Genomic DNA, 27,918 nt, shown 5'->3' with positions numbered 1-27,918 from the left:
AATAAAAATAATACACATGTATATCTGCGTGTGCACACGTGGGTACCCGCGCTTGTGCGCAAAACGTTCAAAGCTGGTGAGTCTAGAAGAAGAGTACTCAGGTGCTTATTGTATCATTCTTGCTATAGATGGGGAAAGGAATGTACTTTAATAAAATAAAACTGGTTTGAACCCACTTGACAAAAGTAGTAGATTATGTTTCATGTCTGAGTATATCCTGATGGGGGAAAAAAAAAAAAAAGCACGATAAGGGATTCTCTGGAATACAAAGAAAGGAAGGGGAGCCTAATTTAAATTTAAATGTCAAGTAGGGGTTTAAAGAGATAATGTTAAGGGGATTGGTGTGGTGCCCAGTGTAACACAGTAAGTGTTTAATGAATGTTCTTGAGTGTGTGTGTGTGTGTGTGTGTGTGTGTATGGAAGCACACACACACACACACACACACACACACACGCATGCTCTTTCCTCACGTCAGGCATATTATTTGAGCCTCCGCCATAAGCCAGAGTTTCAATAAACCCAGGTTTCGTGGGCACCCACATTTTGACCCTTTCCAACCCCCTCTGCTTACAGCCTAGCCTTTCTCTAGGGTCCAGCTGTGTAGCAGCCCGAGAAAGAGCAATTCCTGTGTGAGATCAGTCGAGAGATCAACTCTGTGGAATTTTCAGAATTAAAGAAAAACAGCAAAGATTTCTTGTTGCCAAAGACCTACTCTTGGTCTCAGTGAAAAGAAAATAATGCCCATTTCCAAACTCCTCTCCAGCTGCCTATGCAACGGCTCGTGAAGCTGCTCATTCCCCATCTGAGGTCAATACGACACGACACCATAGAAACGAGGGAAGGCTGCTTGCTGTGTGAGGCTGTGAGCGTGTAGCTCAGCTCCAATTGCTGGATGGGACTGGGAAATGGAACACACGAGCTCTAAAAAGCACCAGAACGTGAACAGGAGCTATGATTCCCGACTCTACCACCAGGAGAGATGTTGGCTGATTTTTTCCAGGGCAAGGAGTTTCATGTCTGAGAGCAGCCATTTTTTTTTCCCCTTTGTGTTGTCAAAAGAGAGTAACAGGGCAGTTTGCAGCTAACATAGGCTTAACTTTGTTTTCTTCCTCTGAGTGATAAAAAAATCTCCTTTTTTGTGGAGACCGAGGATTCTGGTCTTCCGGGGCTCTGGGGACTCTTCTCAGATTTGCATGGTTTTGTTTTGTCACCTCTGTCTTTACCCCTCAAGAAGTAATTGAGAGGGGGCACCTGGTGGCTCAATCAGTTGAGCGTCCGACTTCATTTCAGGTCGTGATTTTGCAGTCCGCAAGTTCGAGCCCCGCGTTGGGCTCTGTGCTGACAGCTCAGAGTCTGGAGCCTGTTTCGGATTCTGTGTGTGTGTGTCTCTCTCTGACCCTCCCCCATTCATGCTTTCTCTCTGTCTCAAAAATAAATAAACGTTAAAAAAATTTAAAAAAAAAGTAATTGAGAAAGATTTCTTGCTTCCCGGTCCAATTTTTGTAATGAGGGACAGGGGCACCAGCTTTATATTTTTAATTCCTGTTTTGTTGTTTTTTTTTAATATAGTTTTGAAATTTCCAGTACCTCAGTTTCCCTACACATAAACAAGAGAAAGGCAAGGAGGAAGCTGTCCATCTCACACTTTAAAGGGGAAAGTCTTATGATGAATTTAATATCTATGGGCATGTTTGAGCTTTCTGGAAGAGCCACCTGAAATATACAAACAACCATGAATAAGAAAAGAACAGGATTGAAATTATCTGTAGGAAAACTCGTAGGAAATAAGACTTGATTAATAATTCAGAATCCATGAGTCTTTTTTTTAATGTTTGTTTATTTTTGAGAGAGAGTGGGGGAGGGGCAAAAAGAGAAGGAGAGAGAGTCCCAAGCAGGCTCCATGCTGTCAGTGCGGACCCTGACACGGGGCTCGATCTTACAACCATGAGATCATGACCTGAGCCAAAATCTAGAGTCAGATGCTCAATCGACTGATTGAGCCACCCAGGTGCCAAGAATTCATGAATTAAAAAAAATTTTTTTATAAACTTTTTTTTTAACATTTTTATCCATTTTTGAGAGACAGAGACAGGCTGTGAGCGGGGGAGGGGCAGAGAGAGAGAGAGGGAGACACAGAATCTGAAGCAGGCTCCGGACTCCGAGCTGTCAGCACAGAGCCTGATGCGGGGCCTGAACTCATAAACCGTGAGATCATGACCTGAGCTGAAGTCGGATGCTCAACCGACTGAGCCACCCAGGTGCCCCTAAATTTTTTTTTAATGTTTATTTATTTTTGAGAGAGAGAGAGAGACAGAGTGCAAGCAGGGGTGGGGCAGAGAGGGAGGGAGACACAGTATCCGAAGAAGGCTCCAGGCTCTGAGCTGTCAGCGCAGAGCCTGATGTGGGGCCTGAACTCATGAACCGTGAGATCATGACCTGAGCCGACATTGGACGCTTCACCGACTGAGCCACCCGGGTGCCCCAGAATTCATGAATTTTATTTAAAGTAATCTGGGAACAACATCTTCTTAGATCCCTGTGCCTCTTGCTAAGTCCCCGGCCCCCCGACTTCCACCTCGAATAATCGTACGTACTTGACCTCTCTTGGGATTAATTTCACTTAACAGAAGCTATTTCTATAAAACCGTACATTTGCTAGTAGATTGGCAACAACTAGTAGATTCTCAAGTCACCTGCAGATTTCTCAATTTTTTCCTGAAACAAAAAGGTCAGAGTTAGAAGGAAGTTTCAAGATCATTGAGTTCTACTTTTTCATCCTATACATGTGAAAATTACGGCCAGGGAGGAAGTTACTCGGTAGCTCGGTGCGCTTGGTAGTCTAGTGTTTTCTGTGCAGCCCCAGCTCCTCTTCCACCCCACATTAGCCTTCTCCTCAGCCGTATTTCCAACCACAACCGACGGTAAGAGAGTTCCAGTTTGTGGAATGACAAAGGACTGATGTCTACTCTATGTAAATTTGACATCCAGGCTATTAGAACTGTATGTGAGATTCCTGAGGCTATATCTGCTTAAAAACTTAGCAATGCAAGAATATTAATACTGCAGTAAGGTGATATGATACGTATCTACTATATATGTCTCCTTATTGCATCATTAGATAGATGATGGATAGATTGGTAGGTAGGTAGATAGGTAGATAGCTAGAGAGATAAAGTGATAGAGGTATCTTCTTAATAATACATTTTGTCCTATGTGTGTGTGTATCACTACCTCCTCTGTGCCTCCTTACCTCCTGTACTGATTTTATTACTTCCTTCTTTCTCTGTGACTTAACATTTGCTTGGTTTTCTCTTAACTCACCCACCACCTGTTACTGACATGGGTTTGAACCTTGGGTGTACCACGGAATGACTTAGGGTAGACCAAAGGAAACCTCCTGTGTCCCCTCTGAGTTCCATTCTATTACCCATGGCCCCACTTGACCTCATGGCCAAGTTGCTCCCGGGTAATAAGAACCTCTTTGCCGCGGGTCACGGAACATCCTGTAGGTTTTCAACTCTTGGCATCAGTAAGCTGCATTAGGCCAGCAGGGGGAGCAGTGAGCAGCAGGGAAAGACCCAGGAAAGCAGGTGCCAAAGCCATGTGTATCTTGTAGTTTCTAAAAATCTGAGACAACTCTAGACACCTTTTGAAATATGTAGAGAAGTTGACAGGTTAAAAAAATAATTAGTTCATTTTTAATTACAGGTAAAACAACTGCATTCTCATTGTAGAAAATTCCTACAATACAGTTAAAGTGAAAACTACCCCATCTCTACCTTCTTCCCTAGAGGTAATGGTTATCAGTCTCTCTCTCTAGACTCTTTTAAAGTTTATTTTTATTTATTTTGAGAGAGAGAGAGAGAGAGAGAATACTAGAGAGGCAGAGAGAGAGGGAGAGAGAGAATCCCAAGCGGTGCTTGAACCCACAAACTGAATTCATGACCTGAGCCAAAAATCAAGAGTCAGACACTTAACCAACTGAGCCACCAGGCACCCCTAGATTTTTTAATACACTAAAGCTTATAATACACCTGGAAATATAAATGTTTTTTCATAAATGGGATCATACTGTATTATTTTACAATTCTTTTCCCACTTCATACATTTTAGACCTCAGTGTGTGTGTGTGTGTGTGTGTGTGTGTGTATACACATATAATTTCATTTTTTTTAAAGATTGCTGCCTAGGATTCTGTTGAGGGACTGTTCTGTGGCTTATTTAATAATTTTTCTACTGAGACTTCGGGTTGGTTTTGTTTTCTACTCTTAACAAACAGAGTCTTGTGATGATGTGTGTTTTCTAGTACAGATTCTTGGCTCTGAAGATATACATTCTTCAGATTTTTTAGGATGACATTAAAAAGAGAGTAAAGAGCTGATGCCTCATGACTCAAGACTTCACCATCGGTCACAATAGGGTCCTGTGGCCTGGCTGTCAGCTGTACCAGAGGGAGAATGCTAGTGACATACACACACAGCTATGTCCTCTTACTTCACAGCTGTGGTCAGCACAGTGGCTCATTTGACTCAGAGTCAAAACCCCCAGGGTACTTAACACTCCAGCAATCGCTGAGAAGGAAAGTTCTTTATTTGTCATCGAATAGGATGGTGTGACCACCGTAGGCAGCCAGTAAAACGAACAAGGGATTGGAGTGAGCGCGCCTGACAGATTCTGATCGGCAGATCTTTCCAGAGCCGTCCTTTAGAGGCAGCGGTTTGTGACGGAGGGGTTTTGGTTTCTCCTGTCTGATACGTTCTCTATTTTTGTAGTTGGCCGTCCAATCCCCGTTCATCAGACTCTGCACCCAACCACGGAACAGATTGAGGAGTTACATCACGCCTATATGGAGGAGCTAAAGAAATTATTTGAGGCGCACAAGAGGAAGTATGGTATCCCAGAGCACGAAACTCTCATTTTTAAATAACTACGCTTGCAAGGCACACCAGAGGATGCGAGAACATCCCATTGGAGAATACATATTTTAAATAAGGATTTTCTTCTTTGGCTATGGAGTCCAATGTGCAACTGGAAAATATTATTTATGGTGACAGATGTTGGTGAGTGTCCATGGGCAATAAAAATACAGCAGGTGACTACAGGAGAAGGGTGGAGAAGACTATGACCCTTCTAATCATCCTCCTCGTTTAGGAAGGGCCCGTCATTTTGCAGGTGAAGAAAAGGTTTAGAATTATTCATGTGCTCAAGAAAAAAAAATAGGACGGCTTCAAAAAATAATTAGACCCTTTTACTAAACATCACAATAATTTAAGGTAGTGTTTTCACTAAGTACGACAGCTGTTGTTTACCACAGCTGGAGCAGTTAGGAGACCATGTGTGAAATAATTTTCCATACAGAGCTAGAGGAGATCTTTTTTTTTTTTTTTTTCTGCTTGAACAGACCATTTTTGGGTGAATAATGTTACTTTTCAGGCTTAGATAATTTGATCCCTTTAGGTCATGTCAACCAACACATTCTTATACAATAGTGCAGAATTTTTATGCGGTCTTTGAAATAGGATGAATCTACCATCTGGAAAAACCCATGTGGGTGAGAGCGTGTCTCTTCATTTCTGTTCATGCTTGGAAACATTCATGCTTGTCGTTTGCTTCGGAGCATGCTCATTTGCTGTGGACAAGGAGGTCTTTTGGGACACATGCTTTATAGAACATTGAAATTCCGAAAGGTTTTCATGGTCGTAGAAATGATTTGAATTTTCTTTCCAAATAGCCTCTTTGAGGAAGACCAGCTATGAAAGAAAGCACCCTCTCTGGTTGTCGTGTGTCCAGTTACAACTGTCTGGTCCGAAAGAGAGGCAACCCTGTGCCCCCTGTTCACTGATACCTCCCTAGTGCCTGGGCCGGGCACAAAATAAGTACTTGTTTAGTGAATATATTTACGGATGAGCCCACCAAGGTGAAGAGTTTTTAAAGCTGTACCATAGGATGAACCTATTTTAAGAAAAGACCCAGTTTCAGAAGGAGAGAATGTGCGGGGTCTGATTGTCTCATGCCAGTAATGGACGAGACCGCAGGCTAGTTTATAAGATGCAAGTGAAAAGGAGGTTTCTGATCATTAGGCACTAAAAGTTAAGTAAAGTATTTGGTAAATAAATGAGAAGGATGTCTAGTTTCCAAATGATCTCCGTTGCTATATGTTGCTTCTTTACCCCTTGTGCTCTGGGTATTTGGGGGCAACTTCTTGGAGTTGTTCTAACTTACTAGTAATATATCTTCAGGCCTCTAATTTTTAAAACATGAAGCCTGGGCTGGAGCCTGGACTGAGTTCAGCATCAGCCAAACAAAATCATGCTGGGTAATGTCTTGACTAGGAAAGCATTTCACACAGGAAAAAATGAACATGCCTCTGGCTTCATACTGGTTGAACAATCCAGGAGTCCACTGACCCATGGCCTTGAAATTAGATCAATTTTTTGTCAAAACAGGGAATAGGGCACAACCTATTTTTAACAGATGCACAAAACTCGACTATAAATCCTTTTTGGTATTACTCAACACCAACGAAGTATAAAAGGAGCACCATTTACAGAAAATGACACCCCAGCTGGTCATGGGTCGGTCTTTCAGAATGCCACAATGACTAGAGACCTTTATTATAAAGTCTGTGAATTTCATCCCTTTAGAGAAGTTCATTAAAGTCTCTGTGATTTCACAAAACTATGACTTTTAATCTCATACTTGGTCCTGGGAGGCCAAGCTGACCCTGACATCAGCTGGATCATCTAATAAAGCAAAGTTAAAGCCCATAGGTAGTAAAGCAAAGGCACTGAAAAATGAGCAAAGTTCCCCTCTGACGAATTTGCTAGAATTTTGCCATTTTAAAACCCTAGGCATCAGCAAACTTCCATTCTGGCGTCCATAAAATCTTATTTTTAGATACATTTTAGGGGTTTTATCTCTTTCTTTCTTTCTTTCTTTCTTTCTTTCTTTCTTTCTGTCTTTCTCTCTCTTTCTTTTCTTTCTTTCTTTCTCTCTCTCTCTCTCTCTCTCTCTCGGTCATAATCTAGCCAGAAGTCCATTCATAAACCCAAAGCATAGTTGTAAGCCCCATATAGTCCTACAGATTGCAAGTGAAGGTTTGGACACGAACTTTTGCTACAGCACAATTGTGGGCTATATCTTGTACTCACTAATGTGGTTTGACACAGAGTGCCTCTATTTTAAAGATTCTCGTCTACTCTGCAACTGTACCTAATGTTTAAACAGCAAAGCAAAAAATAACAACAACAAAGATAACCCCAGGACCCAGTAAGAGAAACTGACCTAATTGCCTTGAGAAAATGTACGTTTGTGCTATTTGACTTAGACATTTCTTTGTCCTGTTTCTCTTGCACACTGGGCACAGGCTGAGTCATTTGCTTTGTCTTACGGTTAGAACTGTTGAAATTATCTAGATCTGGTTAAGTCTGTTATGCTCACATTGAAGATTGCAGCTCCAGTGCTTAGAAAGGCCAGCCAGTTTTGCTGGGTCCCAAGGGGAACCAGGACAAGGGAGGCTACATGATTTATGAAAACCCTTCACTAGAACCCTGGAAACAATCAAAGTATATATACTTCAGGGATGAAGGGTGAGCCTTTATTGTATGCATAGCATTTTTAAAAAATACTTTTTAACGTTTATTCATTTTTGAGAGACAGAAAGAGACAGAGTGCAATCAGGGGACGGGCAGAGAGAGAGGGAGACACAGAATCCGAAGCAGGCTCCAGGCTCCGAACTGTCAGCACAGAGCCCCACGTGGGGCTTGAACTCAGGAACTGTGAGATCATGACCTGAGCTGAAGTCAGACGCTTACCCGACTGAGTTGCCCAGGTGCCCCATATGCATAGCATTAAAAGTAAAATCCCTATTTTCAGTAGAAGGTATGCTTTGGTCATGGGAAATACAGGAAGATGTAACCTCACATCTCTTCCAAACTACCTCACCCACGATACAAATGGCCAAAGTACATGATAAATCTGAAAACAAGTTTGGGGTCTATTTGTCTCCTTTTCCTTTGACAGGAAACAGTGTTGATGGGATTTGTTGATTGTTTTTGTTTTTGTTTTTTTCCCCAGTAGCCTAAGGATAAGCCAGTTCTTAAACTGTATTTGTATATATTTTTTTAAGCTAAGCGATGAGATGTCTATTTCTGGGGCTGGGAGAGTTACCTCAAATAGAATTTGTGTATCTTATGAAAGGAAAAAAAACAAGGCAACTTCTACATAGCCAATCACTCGCTCCAGTTTCTCTGGGCTGGCAAATACAGAAGCAGTTTTTTATATTTAAAAAAAACCAAGGGATTTGTCTAACACCTTATATGTCAGTAATGTTCATTAATCCCTCCCAGACACCCATTGCTTAGTGCCTTAATACCGCATATGAAGGAGAAAGTCTGTCCCAAACCCTAGTTTACTCATGGAATGATGGGTTCCTGAGTAGCAGAGTCTGTGTCCTGTGAGTGTCGTGATCCTGGCGCCCACAGAGCAGGCTGGCCGCACTTTCTCGAATGCTTGTGGTGCCACCTGTGTCATAGGAGCCAGGCTTTGGAGCTAGAAGGGGCTTTGCAGTCCGTGGGTTGTTCCTTCTACAGATGAAGCAGCTGAACCCCAGTGGCTTCGTGCGTGTTGGAACCATGTTCGTGTTACTTTTCTCTGGTGGAGCGGGAGGTAGCACTCGTCCGTCATTGTTGATGAATAAACCCGTGCACCCTCTTGTAGAACAGAGGTGTCAAAACATAGAGTTGGGATGAAAAATACTCGTAAAGCAAGGGATTTAGCCACTCCGAAGCGAGCTCTTTCTTATTGGGACCTAGAGCATGTTTCTTTTGTGAGACTGGCACACCGCATTGTTGATTTTTCCCTTTTTGCGAGAGCTATTTTGGTGATGTGCTCTGGGTGACATCCAAGTTTTCAACGACAAGCTGAGCCACAAGAGCCTTCGGTAGTGAGCAGCAGGCTAAGGCAAGGGGCTTTATGCCCAGGATGAGTGACAGACCCCACGAAGGATTCTCTCTCTTGGTCATGTTGTGACCATTAAGACAGGTCGGAGCAGAAGTGGAAGAGGACTGTGGTCACCTCAGTGACAGCCTCAGAGCCCCAAGCCCGTTCTGGCTGTGGCTTCATCCAGCTGGGTTGTTAGAGCTGCCTTTTCTTTCTTTCTTTCTTTCTTTCTTTCTTTCTTTCTTTCTTTCTTTTAAGGCTCTTAGATTCTGATTAGGAATTTTCTTAGGCCCTCTTGAGAATAAAGATAAATCTGACCTTCTTGTATTCCCAAGGGCTGTACAATTCTCCCCCTGTCTATTTCCAGACCAACGTGGAGCTTCCTGGTTGGATTCCATCTGTCCAGTCTGGGGAATGGTCACGTGGAAACAACCAGCAAACACAACTGTGCTATTCTTTTTTTACCTTCCAGACTTTGACTTCAAATAACCCTTTAGCCTCTGGGTCTCCACTAACTGGCGGGGTGACCTGGGCCCATTCCTTCCTGTTAGGAGTGAATGATCTCCAAGGCTCCCTCTGGCTCTGTCTCTATGGTGGGTGTCTGCCTGTTCTGTCATGGTAATGACATCTAGTGGGAGATGCACACTTCTCTGTAGACTTCTTTTTCCTCTGCCATCGTCATTTGTGTTCCTCCGGACATGCAGAGAGTTCAAATGACGGTCTCCTTTCGTAGTATACGTAAAACATAAATTGCTACGGAAGTTTCTCCAGCACCACAGTGACCTTCAGTCATGGTGTTTCTACAAAACAGTTGAATTCCCTAAATAAAAATCGGAGACATCTTTCTAAGAGATTTCCTCCTTTACACACTTGAAAACTGTGAAATAACAGTTTATTCCTTGTTAAAATCTTTATAGGAGATGGTGGGCTTTTAGATTTTCTACACCGTACGTGTTTGCCGTGTGCTTTTTAAAAGCTCTTGGTTGATAAAGTTGTGACCAATAAATGTGTTTTATGCCCAAGTTGTAAATGTGTGGGTGTGGTGTTTTATCTGAGTAGAATGGATTCTCTTTCCACGCCTTGCCAACGCTGAATTCACTTGGACTTGAGGGCGGATACAGGCAAGGGAACTGCAGCAGAATCGTGAGCATTGCAGATTCTCATACTGAAGAGCCCGGCCTTTTAGATGCCCTGCATGAGAGACAAGACAAAACAGAAGGCAGGGGCAGAGCTGAACGAAAAGCACAGATGTGCCGGATGAAATAAGAGCAGAGAACAGGAAGAGGAAACAAGACAGGAAGCTGCCGTGGTCAAAATAAGAGTGAAACTTGTTAGTTACAGAAATGTTCAAAAACTGGTAGAAAAATTGATAGATTCCAAATCAAAGGAATCATTGCTATGGGTACGGGGTTTCTTTTTGGGTGATGAAATGTTTTAAAATTCGACCATGGTGATGGCCGCACAACTCTGCAGATACACTAAAAACTCCTATACGCCTCTCTTCAAGTGGGTGGATTTTACGATATGTGAGTTATACCTCAATAAAGCTGTTTTATACACACGAGTCGGTCATCCGCTTGGCAAAATAAGGGAAGAAGCAAAAAACTAAATTCCTTTTTTTGTGTGTGTCAGCAGTAAAATCGCCTCCCTTTGATGTCAGCATTTTGGATGACAGAGTTTTCGCCTTGATTTTTGAGACCTGGTGGTGTTTCCGGTGTTATCAAAACAGGTGTTTTCAATACTCTTAAAATATTTTATCGGATAAAGAACATGCTGGTTTATTATTGTGTAAAAACACTGCTTGACTTTAACTTTTCCCAGTATTTTATTAATACTGTGGCTAATAATAAATATTGTCATATAAAACCCATCAACATTTATCGACCACCTACAATGTACCAGATACAGAGCTAGGAGAGTTTATGTACATTATGACATTTAACTCTTAAAATAGCCGTGTGAGATCAGTACTATTTTTATCCCATAAACAAATTGGGGTTAAGAGGGGCTAAGAACTTTGCTTGAGGCAACCCTCATGTTGGAGGTGGAGCTCAGATAGGATGCCGGGTCCTCTGGCCAGAGCCCATGCTTTGGATGTAGGGCTCAGGAGCCCTGGGGCGTCCACCATCCCCATCACTAACTTGTGTGACTTTGGGTAAGTGACCTTATACTCTTCACCTATGGAAGGAAAAGGTGGGACATGATTACTAAGATTCTTGGTGGGTCCCTCTACCAGCGATTCTTTTCGCAAGCCGTCTACGTTTCTGAATGCCGCGCCCCCACACCCCCACCACGATCCACCCACACATAGACCCAATAGACACAGGGGCCATTCTCAGCACTGGAACAGTCGTGAGCACCAATTGTGAGATGGCAAAATGTTGTGGCCGGCATTAGCAGGACAGAGGAAGAAAGTTTCATTAAGTGGACCGATATTTGTGGTCCAAGTTAAACATTTAAAATGTTATATTAAGAACACCTATGTAGCTGAAAGGCTTGATTTTTTTTTTCTTTTTTTGGTAGCTGTGACTGCATGGGGCACTAGTTGGGGGAAAGGTCGTTTCTCCCAACCATGTATTTTTTTAAGTTCATTTTATTTCTCACATGTGTATATGTATATGTGTGTTTGCAAGCACCTTTTAAAATTTTTCGTCATGAAATTGCCACATGTTCCAAATTTAAGAAGAAATGTCTCCGGTTTGATGTCTCCTTCCCTGCCTTCTCCAGTCCATCAGCAACATCTCTAAAAACTCTAGAGAGAAAGGCAATTTGATCTTTAGTTTGGCCTGGCATTGACATTTTATGTGTGATGCTAAAATAATGGAAGGCTGTCTTCTATCTTACGTTTGTTGACTCTATAAGAGTGGGATCATATAATTTGTCATCTGAAATTCACTTAATTTTAAAATAACATTGAATTCCTAAACATAGAATGTTACGTCATATTAAATAATTTCAGTGGGATTTGCAGAAGGGTTTATATATTACGTACATAGAGACATTGATGGGGAGATACATAGTCATTACTGTTATCGAAATAATACCCAAATCAAGGGAGATTTAAATCACTGGGAATCAAAGTAAATGTGATTCATTCGGGAACTGGCTATACTTTTACGGACGAGTTTGATTTTTATTTTGAATAGTAGGTAGGTGATTGAACTCAGTGCCATCATTATGACAAATAAACGCAGGAGACGGGACGTACGTTTCTGTAGCAAGCCGCCTACCGTGTCAAACTGAGACACAAGCATAGCCAGGCCTTCAAAGCAGTTCCAAAGGAAGCAGAGGGCAAAGTTAAATTGCAAGAAGCAACTAAGGACCTCTTGTGGTCTGTCAGAGGTAAGGTCAAGGACAACAGAAGTAGGGAAACATTGAAAAGGAAGGGAGGACGCTGGGAGGAGAAACAGCCCCAGGGAAGAGACAGACGTCTTACCATCATACACTTCCCGTTAAAGGAACGTTCACATTCTACTCCACGGTGTGTCCCTGTCCCAGAGGGTCTTCTTCTCAGTAACAGATGACAGGACCGCATCTGGTGCTGCCTAAGAGAGGTGTGATCTCGGAAATGGTATTCCTTGGGAGGAAGGTCACGTCCTCTCGTTGGCCGCTGGCTGGTGATGTGAAGGAGTGATTCCTGCATGAACAGCCCACACGTTCTTAGCCCTACCAGGCCACTATGATTAGGACCTTTGCTATTGCCTGATTAGTGTCATGACTCCACTCTGACCTAGTCAGCTAGACAGTTGCAGATCTTAGCTGAAAATCATGGGAGACCCTGAAAGCCCTCTCTGCCCCCATCGCTGTGCCAAGTTGACAGATGATACGATAGCAATGACTGCAAAGATCAAATAGGCAAATGAAAACAGAATGGTAAAGTCGCGTTTGTTCAAATCTCCATAGGCACTGGGATCCTTACAACTATCTGTTTCCACTGTTACTGTTGAGAGTTCCGTGAACCAAACCATCAGGATGATTTGGCCACAGAGCTGAGTTTAGATGTTTAGATGACAGAGTTTATGCAAAGCAGCGTGCCCTACTGGTCAATTGTGGCCAGAGAAAATGCTTTTCATAAGGAACTGTTGACATTGAACTTTTGAATCGCTCTGAGGCTGTTACCACATCCTTTTGGCCTGGCTCTATTGCAGGGTTTATTTCCTTTTCCACATCTTGATAGGCTTAGAAACCGCCCCGGGGCCATTATTTCAAAGGAGAAATTTCTCTTCCATCCTGCCCGTGATTTCTCTTTGCTCTGGGCTCTAGTTTTTGTGAATTAGGGACGCAGTGGCTTCAGTCTGATCCTCTATCTGGGGTATGTAATGTGTTTTCTGCTAATTCACAGAGTTCCATCAGGGATAGTCTCTGCCAGGATTATTTGGCAAGAGTCCACTGAAGAATTACTTTCAGCTTTGTTTGTGGTTACTAGATTCCATTGGAATTTCCTGCATTTCCCAGCGATTCAAAGATTCTCATGGAGGGGTGGAGGCTGGGGCTGCAAGGTGTGTTTCTGCCAGTAAATGCAAGAAGTCCGGGTGCTGCGTGGAGGTAGAGGTTCAGGGCCCGGTTCTTGTGAACATCTTCCCAGTTAACTGGACGATCTTGACCAAGCACTGACTTGGTGAAAAGCACCAAGGCGCGGGACCTGTGTGCTCCCCTCTCTGGGCCCATAACTAGAGAACTATCTCATTGGAGAGAGAGGGAAGCAAGTGTCTCCAGAGCAGCACCAGCCCGGAGCTTTGGCCCTGGACTTGCCTGGCTTTAGCAGCGAAAACTCCCGTCCTGGGAAGCCCCCCTCAGTCACAGGCAAAGTGGGACACCGTGGACAGGAAGGCAGAAGAGTTCACGGCCCTGGTGTTGAGGGCACAGCTAGCCGTTCTGTCCACCTTTGGGAGGGACAACAGGGAGGCATTTTATTTAAAAAATGCTCCAGGGCTACCTGGGGCTCAGTCAGTTAAGCGTCTGACTTCGACTCGGGTCGTGATCTCATGGTTCGTGAGTTTGAGCCTCACATCGGGCTCTCTGCTGTGAGTACCGAGCCTGCTTCGGATCCTCTGTCCCCGCTCTCTCTCTGCCCTTCCCCCACTCACTCTTTCTCTCTCTCGCAAAAATAAACATTAAAAAAATTGTTTTAAATGCTTCAGAGATTAGCTTTTAAACTAATTTTTGGAAAATGAATCTCCAACTTAGCTGTGTATCCTATGATACTCTGAAATTTCTCAGTCTCTGTATGTTCAATGTGAATGATGGTCTTAAAGGTTCTGGAAGGTCTCTGTACCTTTGAGTGGGATTTTGTTGTGAGTTCTTCTTAACGCACTGTCTTGTTTGAGTGGCCTCAAAACTAACGACAGTGAATATTCCCAAAGAGCCTGGGTCCTGTGGAGAGTGTTGTGTGTATATGTGACTGTGACTGTCTTTTCTGGGCTTCAGTTTCTCTTTCTTCAAGGAGAAATTATTTTCTTCTATAATGGATTTCTAAAATACTTTTAATGAAGGGGTGCTTAGAGACTGGAACTTTTGGAACTGAAGTTATACTTAGAAATCTGAAATGTTATAAGGGAAGGGAAGCAAAAATAATATAAAAACAGGGAGGGGGACAAAACAGAAGAGACTCTTCAATTTAGAGAACAAACAGAGGGTTGCTGGAGGGGTTGTGAGAGGGGGGATGGGCTAAATGGGGAAGGGGCGTTAAGGAATCTACTCCTGAAATCATTGTTGCACTATATGCTAACTAACTTTGATGTAAATTAGTAAATAAATAAATTATTAAAAAAAAAAGAAATCTGAAATGTCAGGAAATACCCTAAACTTTACATAAACTTTACTGTAGGTTTTTTTTTTTTTTAATTTTCATCATTCTTTATTTTTTTTTTCAATATATGAAGTTTATTGTCAAATTGGTTTCCATTTTACTGTAGGTTTTTACTTTGTTTTTTCTGCCCTTTACTTGTTAAATATATATTGTATATATAAACAATAACATAATAGTTAACATAATACTTATATTAGTATAAATATATAAACATAGCTATATAAATAATATAATTATTAATAACTATATATATATTCAAATCTTATTTTTTATGCCTTATTCCCAAAAGAACCATATGTGGAATAGCTCTCTGAGAGATTTGAGACTCTTAACTGTCACATGAAACTTAATAAAAATGAGAACTGAATATAAGAATATACAATTTTGAGTATTCACTTACAATAATAAAATTCTCTCTCCTACACAGAAGTTCCACCGAGTGATAGAAACTAGCAATCGTTGATCCTTTTACATCTTTGCCACCATTAAATGAGCACACTGAATCTTAAGACACAGTTTTTAAACTTGTTTTTTATATCCTCCCCACCCCAAGACCCTTGGCAGGTTTAACTTAGACTGAAGTTGAACTCCCCTCAATTGGAGTCTGGGGTTGCATGACCACGATCAAATTGCTAAAGAAAACAGAAAGTTTCCCATGACAAGCATCTAACTTATTCTTTCCAGTGACCATTCTTGAGACTAGGTTTAGAAAACCTCGAGACTGCTTGAAATCAATTCCTACTCCAGAGACTCAAGAAAGCCTTAGCTCGTCCACCAATATAGCCAATAATATAGCAAATAGAAATGTCAACCTCATGCTTGTTTTATTGTGGAGGCAAAAAACATCACACCTCCAGATACCACAAGAAGAAGAAAGGTGTCCATTTTCTTCCTTTACTTTGCTAGAAATCTTGCTGTCTTTCCCAGGATCCCTCTTGCAAACCTTACTTGACATCTCATTGGTCGAAACTGGGTCCCATGGGTCACCCCCAGGTACAGATATGGCTGGGAAAATGACTACTGACTTCCCATTCTCTCCAGCATTGTCTCTCAGTGGACTTTTTCGGGAAAGACTAGGATAGTAAATAGCTTAGTCAATAACTACTCAACTCCGTCAGTGTTGTGCAAAAGTAGCCGTAGATAATTATAAATGAATGAATGTGGCCGTGCTCCAATGAAACTTTATTATGGACGTGGAGTTTCAAATTTCATGTATTTTTCATGAAACCTTCTTTTGATCTTTCTTGAACCATTCGAAGGTGTGAAAATCATTTTTAGTTCGCAGGCTATATAAAAACAGGAGGCCGACCTGACTTGATTTGCGGACCCCAGGGGAGGGTGAGAACAGTTTGCGGGGGACACCGTATAGCTGCTGCAAATAGGCTCTGTACCTTGAATATAGAATATAGGAAAGTGATGACAAGCTCAACCTATCAAGCCTACCTTAATTTTCCTGATGTCAGCAAGCAAATTCTGCTTCCGAATCATGGTCTTTGTCATGAACACATTAAAGTCTACCAGATGCCTTTAACTCAGAAAGTCTGTATCGCTGATATTCTAGGTCAGGAGATCTTTATATATGTTTACATATTTTGTTTTAAATTGCCCTATAGTGACTGCAAAACTGGATCAGACCTACAGAGAAAACTCTAGAATGCAGTGTAGAACTGGAACCAGATAATTATTAACACTGTAGCCCAGACATTTGCATAATTGCTCAAAGGTCTGTTTGTATGAGCTTCATGAAAATTCAGAAATAATGCTACCCTAGATAGTGGTTAAAACAGAAGAATGGTATATTAGATATGTTGATCTAATGATTATTCTTTTTGAAACTATTTATAACATGTTACCTGTTCGTTCCCTTAGAAACTCTCTGTCCTCTTTTGAACTTTACAGTTAATTTTATAATCATGGTGTGTGTATGTATTTGTATGTAAGTATAAAAGTATTATATACGTACATATGTAGACATATATACATATGATATAACCTAGGCATGATATGTTATATATACTACATGTAATATATGCATATAATTATACATATATAATATGTACATACATATACATAATAAGCAGCACTCTCTCCCTCCTCATAAAAGAAATTTGAGTCACATTGCTGAAGGGTCTAGGGATTCAGGCGTGGATCCAGATGCTGACATGATATCATCAGAACTCAGTCTGTCTCCATCTATCTTCTCTCCACTGTGTTGACTTCTCTGTCAGACTCCCTTCATGGTCATAAGACAGGCACCAACAACAGCAGGCACACATCCTACAAGATCAGCACTCCCAAAGGAGAAAGAACTCTTTTTCCTAGAATTGGGTCTCAGTTGAACTGATTTGGCTCATGTGTCCATCCCTGAATGCATCATTGTGGTCAAGGGGTGGGGGGGATATACTGACTTGCCTGGGCTCTGTGGTTGAGTGTCCCTTCCCTAGAGATGGGGACATTGTGGGGCTGGCTGGGTTTCTAAACCACGTGGGACAGGGAATAAAGGATAAGTGGGTCCCCAAAGGAAATCAGGGTGAATAGATTCTGGAAAGGCAAAAATAAGGGTCCACTATGGTGACATTAACATGTGATATTTAGGGGTGCCTTGGTGGTTCCGTCGGTTGAGCGTCCGACTTAGGCTCAGGTCATGATCTCATGGTTCATGAGTTCGAGCCCTGTGTTGGGCTCACTGATGTCAGCACGGAGCCCACTTGGATCCTCTGTCCCCTCTCTCTCTTTCTGCCCCACCCTCCTCATGCTCTCTCTCTCTCTCTCTCTCTCTCAGAAATAAATAAACATTAAACAATTTTTTGACTTTTAACAAAGGAACTGGGAAGAGAATATGGAGACTTCCAGAGAATGAATGAGGAATGGGAAAAAACCATAGGAATGTGAGGAAAATGTTTTATAAGAAACTGGGCGTGGTCAGTGGTTCATCAGCTTGGCAATGTATCAGAGAAATCTAGGTAGTTAAAAAACAAACAAAACAGATTTCTGTAACTTACCCCAGACTGACTGAAGCAGAATCTGGGAAGGTGGGGTCCGGGACTCTGTATCTTTTTAAATCTCCACAGGCAATAGATGTGCAGCTTATTCATAGACTTGTTTCGGGCACTACTGAATAGGGTCGTAGAGTATGGGCTAAGCTGCTGTAACAGAGAGACCGCAAACTATAGACGCCTGAAGACATTAATCTCTTCCTCATGTAATAGCTTGAAGGTGAACAGTCCAGGATGGTGGGTGGGTTTATTCAAAAACAAAGTTCCAGGGCGCCTGGGTGGCTCAGTCAGTTAAGCCACCAACTCTTGGTTTCAGCTCAGGTCATGATCTCATGGTTTCGTGAGTTCGAGCCCCGCGTTGGGCTCTGAGCTGGCAGCGCGGAGCCTGCTTGGGATTCTCTCTCCCCCTCTCTCCCTGCCCCTCCCCTACTCATGCTGTTTCTGTCTCTCTCAAAATAAATAAATAAACTTAATTTAAAAAAATTAAAAAAAAAAAAAAACCAACAAAGTGCCTTCCATTTGTTTCTCCACCGTCCCCTCGGGTGTTGTCCTTATCTGTACAGTTGACACTGGCTGCCACCCCGTTCACATTCTAGCCCACGGGGGAAACAGAGAGAGGGCGGAGAAGTGCCAAGTTGTCAAGGCCAAGGTTCAGAAGTGCACACATCACTGCCACTTTCACGATATTGGTCTGAACTTAGTCCACATCGCACAGCAAGAGCAAGGGAAGCTGGAAAGTATAGTTTTTCTCTTGCCTGAGATATAAATATGTATTTTTTTTCTTGTTTCCAAAAACAGACCCTCACATATATACATAAGTAGACAGGTGGATGTCTGCCCAGCTAAAATTGGACCCCTAAAAATTAAACATTTATTACTTTCAGTTAAACGTGACAAATTGAACGGCACAAGTCTTTATTGTTTTTTATGAAACTCCTCAAGTGAAAATAAAAATGATTAAAAAAAAATGTCAAAGAGAGCAGGGGAGGGGTAAGAGGAGAAAGTGATGTCAAAACTATTTCGCAAGATGGAAAACAGATGGACAAGTGGTAAGTGACTCACCAGAACAGAAAAGGCAGAAACTTAATGCCAGAGAGAGTCGGGGGGAAGAGTCCTGTAAAAAGCAGGTGATTCCCATTGCAGGATCTCTGGAAGGCCAACCCATCGAGGGCACCAACTATTTGAAGTTGGGTGTGGAGGGGATCAAAACCAAAGAGGATCGTCACAAATCTCCTTAAGGAGAAGACTCACAGATTCCCTACCCTAAAGCCAGCAGCTCTTGCCCCTACCCGAGCAGAGCACAAGAGTTTTGCTCTTGGAAATTCTAGAGAAATTCTACACTCTGGGAATACCAGGCTCAGTAGAGAGAGATGGGGTGGTGAGGTGCCTTTAAAGCTGATTGAGCGACAGTCTCCATTTTGAATGGTAATTCCCATCACCCTCTTCCCACACTAGGTTCCCACTATCCTCAGCACCAACTTCCTATCACCCCAATAGGAGAATAGATAATTCCTCTGTGGGGAAACCCACTAACCCAAGAGAGAAGACCCACAGATTCCAATTTATGTGGGTCTCCATCTGCCACAATCTACTGAAGCCCACCAACGAATAAACTATTTACACAGGGCTGCTGGTCAGCATTTTGGTGTCCGTAAGGAAGATTCAAGAATCATCAGACATTTCAAGAATGCCTTCAACGGGAAATAGAACAAATAAGGAACATGAGAGAGAGGGAAACTTCAGAAAATTTACCTTTAGAGAGACAAGAGAAGAGTTTACAACAATAAAACAAGAACAGAACACTATGTACAGAAGAGCATTTAGAATGGAGAAAGTGACATAACTATAGAGAATAATGGGGGGAGGGGAGGACAAAAATAGGTGTGGGGATGTAAGAGGGAGCCAAATCCTCATAGTGCTTAGAAGAGAGCCAGCAGATGAAGTCTCATCTTAAAAAAGCCAAGAAATAGCAATTTAAGCATGTAATTTAGAATGTAGGTATAAACAGGGGCCCCTGGGTGGCTCCGTTGGTTAAGTGTCTGACTTCTGTTCAGGTCATGATCTCATGGTTCATGGGTTTGAGCCCTGGATCGGGTTCTCTGCTGTCAGCTCAGAGCCCACTTTGGAACCTCTGTCTCCCTCTCTCTCTGCCCCTTGCATGCTCTCTATCTCTCTCTCAAAAATAAATAAACATTAAAAAAAGAAAGAATGTAGATATACATACATAAAGGAGGGGCACTTGGGTGTCTCAGTTGGTTAAGCATCCGACTTTTGATCTCAGCTTAGGTCTTGATCTCAGGGTCATGAGTTCAAGCCCCGTGTTGGGCTCCATGCTGGGCATGGAGCCTACTTAAAAAAAAAAAAAATACATCAAGGAAAGGGCAAGTGAGTTGAAAATTATCAACTCTGGAAGTGGGAATGGAGGGTGGGGGAGGGGAGGCAGGGGCTGCTGCTTTTCATTATAAGCCAATACTTGGCTTGCTGATTTGATTTGCTAATCCATGCATATAGCAGAAAAATACATTCTCAGACGTTTATTAGTTTCAATATCATTCTAAAATATTTCGCATATACCTTAATTAAGAATGTTATTACTTCATATTGCCAAGACTACTTCTTCGCAAGAGGTGCACGAGATGTGTAAGAAGACTCTATGTGAAGTAATTAGTGAGAAGAGATACAGACGGACCAGGGGGAAGAGGCAGTTTATGAGGGAACTCACAGACTTAAGACATGAAGGCATTTGGAAGAGTCCAGAAACTTTCAGGAGGGAAAGTGAGAACTTCTATTTTAAGAAATCTGAGCAAACCATTATAGACCAAGCTGCCAAATATCTACAGAGAGTTGGCAGATGTTGTAGAACGCACAGACGCTCTGTTTTTAAAAATAATTTTGTTTGTATGTTTTAATAATCGGAAGTCATTTTGTTTGGATGATATTGGGAAATGAAGGCTTGTATGTCCCTTTAAGTTCTCACCAGAAGTGCTTTGCAGAGCAGTAAGTCAGACACTACAAATTGGCTTCTCAAAACCCCGCCTCCCTGACCGGCATCCCACTAAACAGGTCAGATACTTGCTTTCTCAATCTTACTCTAAGCTAAGAGTGCCCACGTGTTCCAGTTGTGGCCAATGAAATATGAGGGAGTCTGGTTAGGGGCTTCTGGGGAGTTCTTTTCTTCCTGATAAGGAGTTGGTGCACTGAGGGAGATTCCGCATGATACCTTTGGACGATGTCATTTTGGAGCTCTCTGTGGCCATCTTGAAGCCACAAGGGCAAGGCCAAAGGAATCTCCCAAGACACCAACCCAAAGCTCTGGCATCAACAAATGTTAAACTGATAGCAGTAACTGTCTAAGTCAAGTCTCCCTGTTATGCAAGCACAAAAAAGCCAAGGTGCATTTGTTATGCAAGAACGAAAAAGCCAAGTTTTCTGTTTTGTGCAACCAAAAGCATTCCTATTTTCATCATGGGTCCAAAATATGTCATTGTATTGTTTTTACAAATAATGTAATGTCCGTGGTTAGGCAGTGTCCCCTGTGGTCATTGAGTGAAAGAAGGTAAAATGATTTACTCACATCAATATGATCATTCCATTCCATTTGTACACTTGTATGAAAGTTTAAAACAGCTTCTCAAGACGTGTGCCTTGACATACGGTTTTGTAGGTGTGACGACATATTGACCCCCTCATCCCTGGGGGTTGCTTGGAGAGGCCTGGGGTGGTAGGAGCGGCCAGTACTATGAGGGTCCCTGGGGCAGCGAGAACTCCTTCTAGGCTGCCTTATCCATTTACCCTCAATGCACTCGTCAAATTATAATCCTTAACCCCGAGTGCCATCGAGTGTAATGGGTCAGGGAACCATACTCTACAACTTGTGCGTAGCACTTATGTGTCCTGTCTCTCTTGGTCTTTGCAGGAGTGTTGTGCAGTTATTCTTAATCTCATCCTCCAAAGGTAGAAGTTGAGTCCTTCGATAAGTTCGACATTTTAGGATTCAAAAAAGTCAGACATTGTACCACTACACAAAGAACTGTACCCTACAAAATTTGATTTTTAAATTTTAATCACCCATGCTGGGTTGAGCCATTTTCACCTTTATCTGTTGGTTCCCATGACAGATGATCAGGAAGCATTTGCTGAGTACCTCCCATGTACATAAAGGCCTCAAAGAAGACCACGTTGACTGAAATTCCCTGAAAAACAAGCCAACAATAGGCAAAAATGAGAAAAGGGTTAAGCCTATTAGGTTTGCCTCTCAATTCTTACCGCATTGGACCTGTCCACAGGGCCTGATATTCTGTTGGTTTCCGTGGATAAAAGTTGCCTTAAACAGTGAAAGAGAGTAAAGTACAGAGGTGATGTATGGCCAGAAAGATGTAATACTCCCCTCCAGGTCTCTTAGCATTGGCACCCCCAAAGGAATATCATTATACGGGAAATAAAGTTTACTTGTTGACTTCAGTCCCGATTAAAAAAAAAAAAAAAGATAGTAGAGTGTTCCAATTCACACAGCCATTTGGTAGCTGAGTCAGAATTTGGAACTAGGTCTCCACTCACTCTATGCTGCAGAGAGAAGAGGCATACTTATCCCCAGCTCTCCAGTCTTATTTTATACTTCCCTCCAGAACTACCAGACAATAATGAACTTTGATTGCTGAGACGGGGTGGTGGGAGGAGGGAGCATTTAAAGTGGGGTGATGTGTTGGAAGGATGGTTTGGCAACCACAGGACTGAAAGCTCAGAGAACGAGGGTGGTTCAGCCGACTCAAATCTCTTTATCTGTGGTCTGTGGAGATGTGACGAGATTGGAGAAGCCAGAACAGAAGACAGTTGGCCACATTGTTCTGCTGGACTGAGGCCTCATGTCCTTCCTCGCCATTTGTTTCTTTGGCCTCCTGAACTCCAGGAGATGGCATTGTCCTTGTTCCCTGTGCCAGCCGCTTATGTCGAGAAAGAGGGGAAGAGTCTGTGTGGGAGCAGACTGGGCTCCGTCCAAGCCTGTGTGGCATTTCTATTTGTTTCTTTAACTGCTGGGGCTGTTTAAGTATTTCAGCCCTGGGGGGCCACTGCTGGTCAGACGTTTTATTTCCACTTGCGAACCAAGATGGTGGGGCTCTGATAGGGAATTAGAGGTGTGCCGGGGGATTAGAAGGCCAGTCCAAGCTTCTCTTTATACACGTGAGAAAAATGAAGCCCTAAGGGGCCAAATGAATTTCCCCTAATCTCTAAACTACTTAATGACAGAGGCCAGAAATTCTCCCTGCTTGGGAGACTGCTACCTCCTGGGTCTGTGCCCCTGGCCAGCTTGACTTCCCCAAGCTGCAGTTTTCGCATCTCTAGAGATTATAAAAGAATATTTTCTATAGGGACAGGAGATGTAAGGAGATGTAAGATCATGCATATAAAGAGCATACTGGAGGGGGACCTGGGTGTCTGTCGGTTAAATGTTTGACTCTTGATTTCGGCTCAGGTCATGATCTCATGGTTTGTGAGGTGGAGCCCCCGTTGCTTACGATTCTCTCTCTCCCTCTCTCTCTATGCCCCTCCCCCGCTAGTGCATGCTGGTTTTTTTTCTCTCTTAGAAATAAATAAACTTAAGGGGCACCTGAGTGGCTCAGTCGGTTAAGCATCAGACTTCAGCTCAGATCATGATCTCCCAGTTTACGAGTTCAAACCCTGCATTTGGGCTCTGTGCTGACGGCTCAGAGCCTGAAGCCTGCTTTGGGTTCTGTCTCCCTCTCTCTGCCCCTCCCCTGCTCACACTCTGTCTCTCTGTCTCTCAAAAATAAAATAAACATTAGAACAAACAAACAAACAAAGGAGCATGCTGGAAATGTTAGCTGTACATAAGTACTGCTTCCTAGCCTGTCTCTCTCCATTCAGTTCTGCATATCTTTACTGTGCTAATCTAACTGTGGGAATCACAATAAAAAGCATCCCATTTGTGGGGCACCTGGGTGGCTTTGTCGGTTAGCATCCGACTTTGGCTCAGGTCATGATCTCACGGTCCGTGCGTTCGAGTCCCGCGTCGGGCTGAAGAACCTGGAGCCTGCTTCGGATTCTGTGTCTCCCTCTCTCTCTGCCCCTCCTCCACTCATGCTCTGTCTCTCAAAAATAAGTAACATTAAAAAAAATTGTTTTTAAAAATCATCCCATTTGCCAAAACTCATGGAACTTTACACCTAAAAAGTGTGATGTTTGCTACATCTAAATTATAACTTAATAAACTGAAGGGTTTTTTTTAAGGCATTTATTCCATTTCAAGCTATCAAGTCTCATTAAACTCATATAACACTGCCGTTTGAAAAGCCCCTACACAATTACAGCGGCCGACTTAAACTATGAAGGCTAAAGGTATCAATTTAGAGGGAACAGAATTTAAGTACTTTAATCTTACTCTAAGTATAGACACAACTGAGGTCAACGTGGGTGCAGTTAGATATATTTGCCCTGAGGATTGGTGAAGTATTCTAAAAGTCTCAGCAGCCAGTTAAGAAAATGTGTCCCGTGGTTAGAGATCATTTGTTTGGGTGATTTTAAGGAAACTGCTGATTTTCCTTTACAGTTCATGTTTGTTAATAAATAGAAAACTTGTATTTGAAGACTTGAACAATTTCCATGCACTCCAGAAGTTCTTCCTCTGAAGCTCTGTGAGGTCAGCATATATTTTCTTGCTTTTCTTTCTCCCAAGCAGACGTGACTCCACTCCTCTGGGACCTCATGACATACAGTAGCCTCTAACGGTGTCACCAAGATCTACTCTACATCGTACTTACTTGTGGTTCTGTCTTATTTCCTCGTTTGGATTTTTAGCTTTTTGAGGTCAGGGCTCTGTCTGAATAATATTGCATTCCTCATGGTGCCTGGGATAGTGCTGAATGAATGAAAAAAAATCAATCACTGTTGACTGATAAGACAGAATTAAGAAGCAATACATTGTTTGAGAGAGAACTGAATAAATGGGGAAAAATCAACAAACAAAATGGTGTTTCATTATTGTTAACTGGTAGAGGCAGAATTAAGAAGCAATATATTGTTTCAGAGAGAACTATAGGTCCTTGATTTAGTAAATAGACAATCTTCCATTAACATATCCATTATTTTTAAGTGAATGCTCTGACTGAACCTAGTATTAGGACATCGGGGCTGTAATCCCAGATCTGTGATTACGCAACTGTGGGAACTTGGCCAAGTTACTTGAGCCTCTGAATATCGGTTTCCTCCTCCATACAATGAAGGGATTGAAGTCATTATTAGATCGTTACCAAAGTGCCTTCCAGTTTTAGCGTCCACCAAGTGTGGGTCTCTCTGTGTCCATCTCAATGTCTTGGGCACAGTGGACCCTCAGGAAATCCTGCGACAGAATTGAGGCAGTTCGTTAAGACGTTTGACGTTAGCATTGTTCATTTTGCAAATTCTTCATCAATAGGATGACCTGGATCTCAACAGTATACTTAATTTGGAGGCCTTATCACTTTTACATCTCTCAAACCTGTTCCATGAATTACAGTTTTGTTTTGTTTTTAGATAAAAGGGACATTTAGAGATTATTTTGGCCAAGGATTCTGAATCTGGGTCATCTTCAACCCAAGGGCGTTAAGGGCTTTATGTATCCCTAAATTGTAGCCCTTGGAATTTTTATTTTTTTCATCAAGTCTGTGTGAGAGCTGTACTCACGGGCATGCTAGCACACACACACACACACACACACACACACACCTAGACTATAAAGCTCTAGAAGGAGAGCACCTCATTGTGTCTTGCTCACCAATGCATCCCAGTGTCCACAGAATGGGGCCTGCCATTCAGTAGTTGCTCAATAAACATTTGTTGACTGAATAAATGTGCAAGCCAAAAACAAGTGGATTATTTTGGAACCAATCGCAATTCAATATCCCAAAACTCAAACTCAAAATTCTTTTTTTTTAATTTTTATTTTTGATTTACTTATTTTTTTTCAGAGAGAAAGAGAGCACGAGTGGGGAAGAGGGGCAGATTGAGAGAAACTTAAGCAGACTTCATGCTCAGCTTGGAGCCCAGTGCAGGGTTCAATCCCACGACCCTGGGATCGTGACCTGAGCTGAAATCGGGAGATGGACCCTCAACCAATGGCGCCCCTCAGGGCCCTCCCCCAATTCCAAAATTCTTTAAAAATATGTAATTTCTGAAGAATCTAACAAAAGAGAGTGGGATATATCCCAGATACATATTAAACTTCCTAAAAACCCTCTTTACCTCTCCATCTCTCTCACATTTCATACAAGGCCAGGGGTCTTGAACTTCCTTTTCTCTTTCTTCCCCAAAGTCTGACCGGCTCCCTCATCTTCCTTATTTATTCTCTCCCCCTTCTACCTCCTGACCTTTCCTTTTAAAAAAAAATCTGAATATAATTCTCATACAATAAAATTCACTATTTTATTTTATTTTTTTTAATGTGTATTTATTTTGGGGAGACAGAGACAGAGTGCAAGCAGGGAAGGGTCCAAGAGAGGGGGAGACACAGCATCTGAAGCAGGCTCCAGGCTCTGAGCTGTCAGCACAGAGCCTGACGCGGGGCTCGAACCCACGAACCACGAGATCATGACCTGACCCAAAGTCAGATGGTTAACCGACTGAGCCACCGAGGTGCCCCAAAATTCACTATTTTAAAGGGTACAATTCCAGGGGGAGGGTTGTGTATTAACAAGGTTATACAATCATCACCACTAACTCCAGAATATTTTCATCACTCCATAAAGAAACTAGAACCCGCTAGCCGTCATTCCCCATTATCCCTTCCCTCACCCCCTGGCAACCACTAATCTATTGACTCTCTCTGAATTTGTACCTTTTGGACATTCTACACAAATAGGTTCATACGATATGTGGCCTTTTGTGTCTGGCTTCTTTCACTCAGCATAATGTCTTCAAGGTTCATACATATTATAGTATAATGTATTGACCTCATTTGTTTTTTATAGCTGAATAATATTCCATTGTATGGATTTACCACATTTTGTTTATCTATTCATGCGATGATGGCCATTTGCGTTTTCCTCTTCTTGGATATTACAAATAATGTTGCTGTGAATATTCATGCACAAGCTTTTCTGTGAATAACTTTTTCTGCGTTTTCAATTTTCTTAGGTATATACCTAAGAGTGGAGTTGTTGGTCATAAGATAACTCTATGTTTAACTTCTTGAGGAATTTCCAAATTGTTCTCCACAGCCACTGAAACGCGTTTACATTTTCACCACCAGTGTATAAGCCTTCCCATTTCTCTACAAGTCAAAACCACGATGAGATACTGCCTCACACCTGTCAGAATGGATACGATGAACAACACAAGAAATAACAGGTGTTGGGGAGATGCGGAGAAGGGGGAACCCTCTCGCACTGTTGGTGGGAATGCAGACTGGCGCAGCCGCTCTGGAAAACAGTATGGACGTTCCTCAGAAAGTTAAAAATAGAACTACTCTACAATCCAGCAATTGTACTACTAGGTATTTACCCAAAGGAGACAAAAATACATATTTGAAAGGATGCATGCACCCCGATGTTCATAGCAGCATTGGCAGCAATAACCAAATTATAGAAAGAGCCTAAGGGACCATCGACTGATGATGGATAAAGAAGATGTGATATTCATATACAATGGAGTATTCCACAGCCATCAAAAAGAATGAGATTTTCCCAACCATGTGGATGGAGCTAGAATATATTATGCTAAGTGAAATGAGTCAGTCAGAGAAAGACAGATACCATATAAACCATATGTGGTGGAATTTAAGAAACAAAACAGATGAACATATGGGGGAGGAAAAAAAGAGAGAGGGAAACAAACCATAAGAGTCTCTTAGCAACAGAGAACAAACTGAGGGTTGATAGAGGGATGGGGGTGGGGGATGGGATAGACGGTGATGGGTGCTAATAAGGACACTTGTTATGATAGGCACTAGGGGTTGTATGAAAATGATGAATCACTGAATTCTACCTCTGAAGCCAACATTGAACTGTACGTTAACTAACTATAATTTAAATACAAATTTGAAAAGAATACATACATACATACATACATGTTTTTTTTTAAGAAGTCTTCAATTTCTCCACATCTGTGCCAACAATTGCTATTGTCCATCTTTTTTTGTTTTTTAATCAAGGCCATTCTAGTGGGTGAGAATGTGATTTGCA

The 27,918-nt window shown here is 42.2% G+C and overlaps 1 protein-coding gene and 1 long non-coding RNA gene across 6 annotated transcripts in view; one reads left to right on the top strand and one right to left on the bottom strand.

Annotated features, from left to right (window-relative positions):
• MOGAT1 (monoacylglycerol O-acyltransferase 1) overlaps window positions 1–9,963 on the top strand; it is a 37,962-nt gene extending 27,999 nt beyond the window's left edge. For 4 of the 5 annotated variants that reach the window (XM_049615847.1, XM_049615851.1, XM_049615848.1 and 1 more), the window contains exon 6: window positions 4,774–9,963. In XM_049615847.1, the coding sequence (XP_049471804.1) occupies window positions 4,774–4,928 (155 nt within the window). In that variant the 3' untranslated portion in view covers window positions 4,929–9,963. Of the gene's footprint in view, window positions 1–764; window positions 1,997–4,773 lie in introns of those variants that run through there. The other variant, XM_049615849.1, reaches the window with a different exon arrangement.
• An 11,506-nt stretch (window positions 9,964–21,469) lies between these two features.
• Window positions 21,470–25,132, bottom strand: LOC125911757 (uncharacterized). The gene is made up of 3 exons (XR_007454438.1): window positions 25,012–25,132; window positions 24,523–24,620; window positions 21,470–21,939 (listed from the first exon to the last, which is right to left on the bottom strand). It is a non-coding gene; the product is annotated as an uncharacterized LOC125911757 (long non-coding RNA).
• Window positions 25,133–27,918: the final 2,786 nt, after the last annotated feature.

This window comes from Panthera uncia (genome assembly GCF_023721935.1).
Source record: "Panthera uncia isolate 11264 chromosome C1 unlocalized genomic scaffold, Puncia_PCG_1.0 HiC_scaffold_3, whole genome shotgun sequence".
Classification (NCBI taxonomy): Eukaryota; Metazoa; Chordata; class Mammalia; order Carnivora; family Felidae; genus Panthera; species Panthera uncia.
This window is presented reverse-complemented; position numbering and strand designations above follow the sequence as displayed.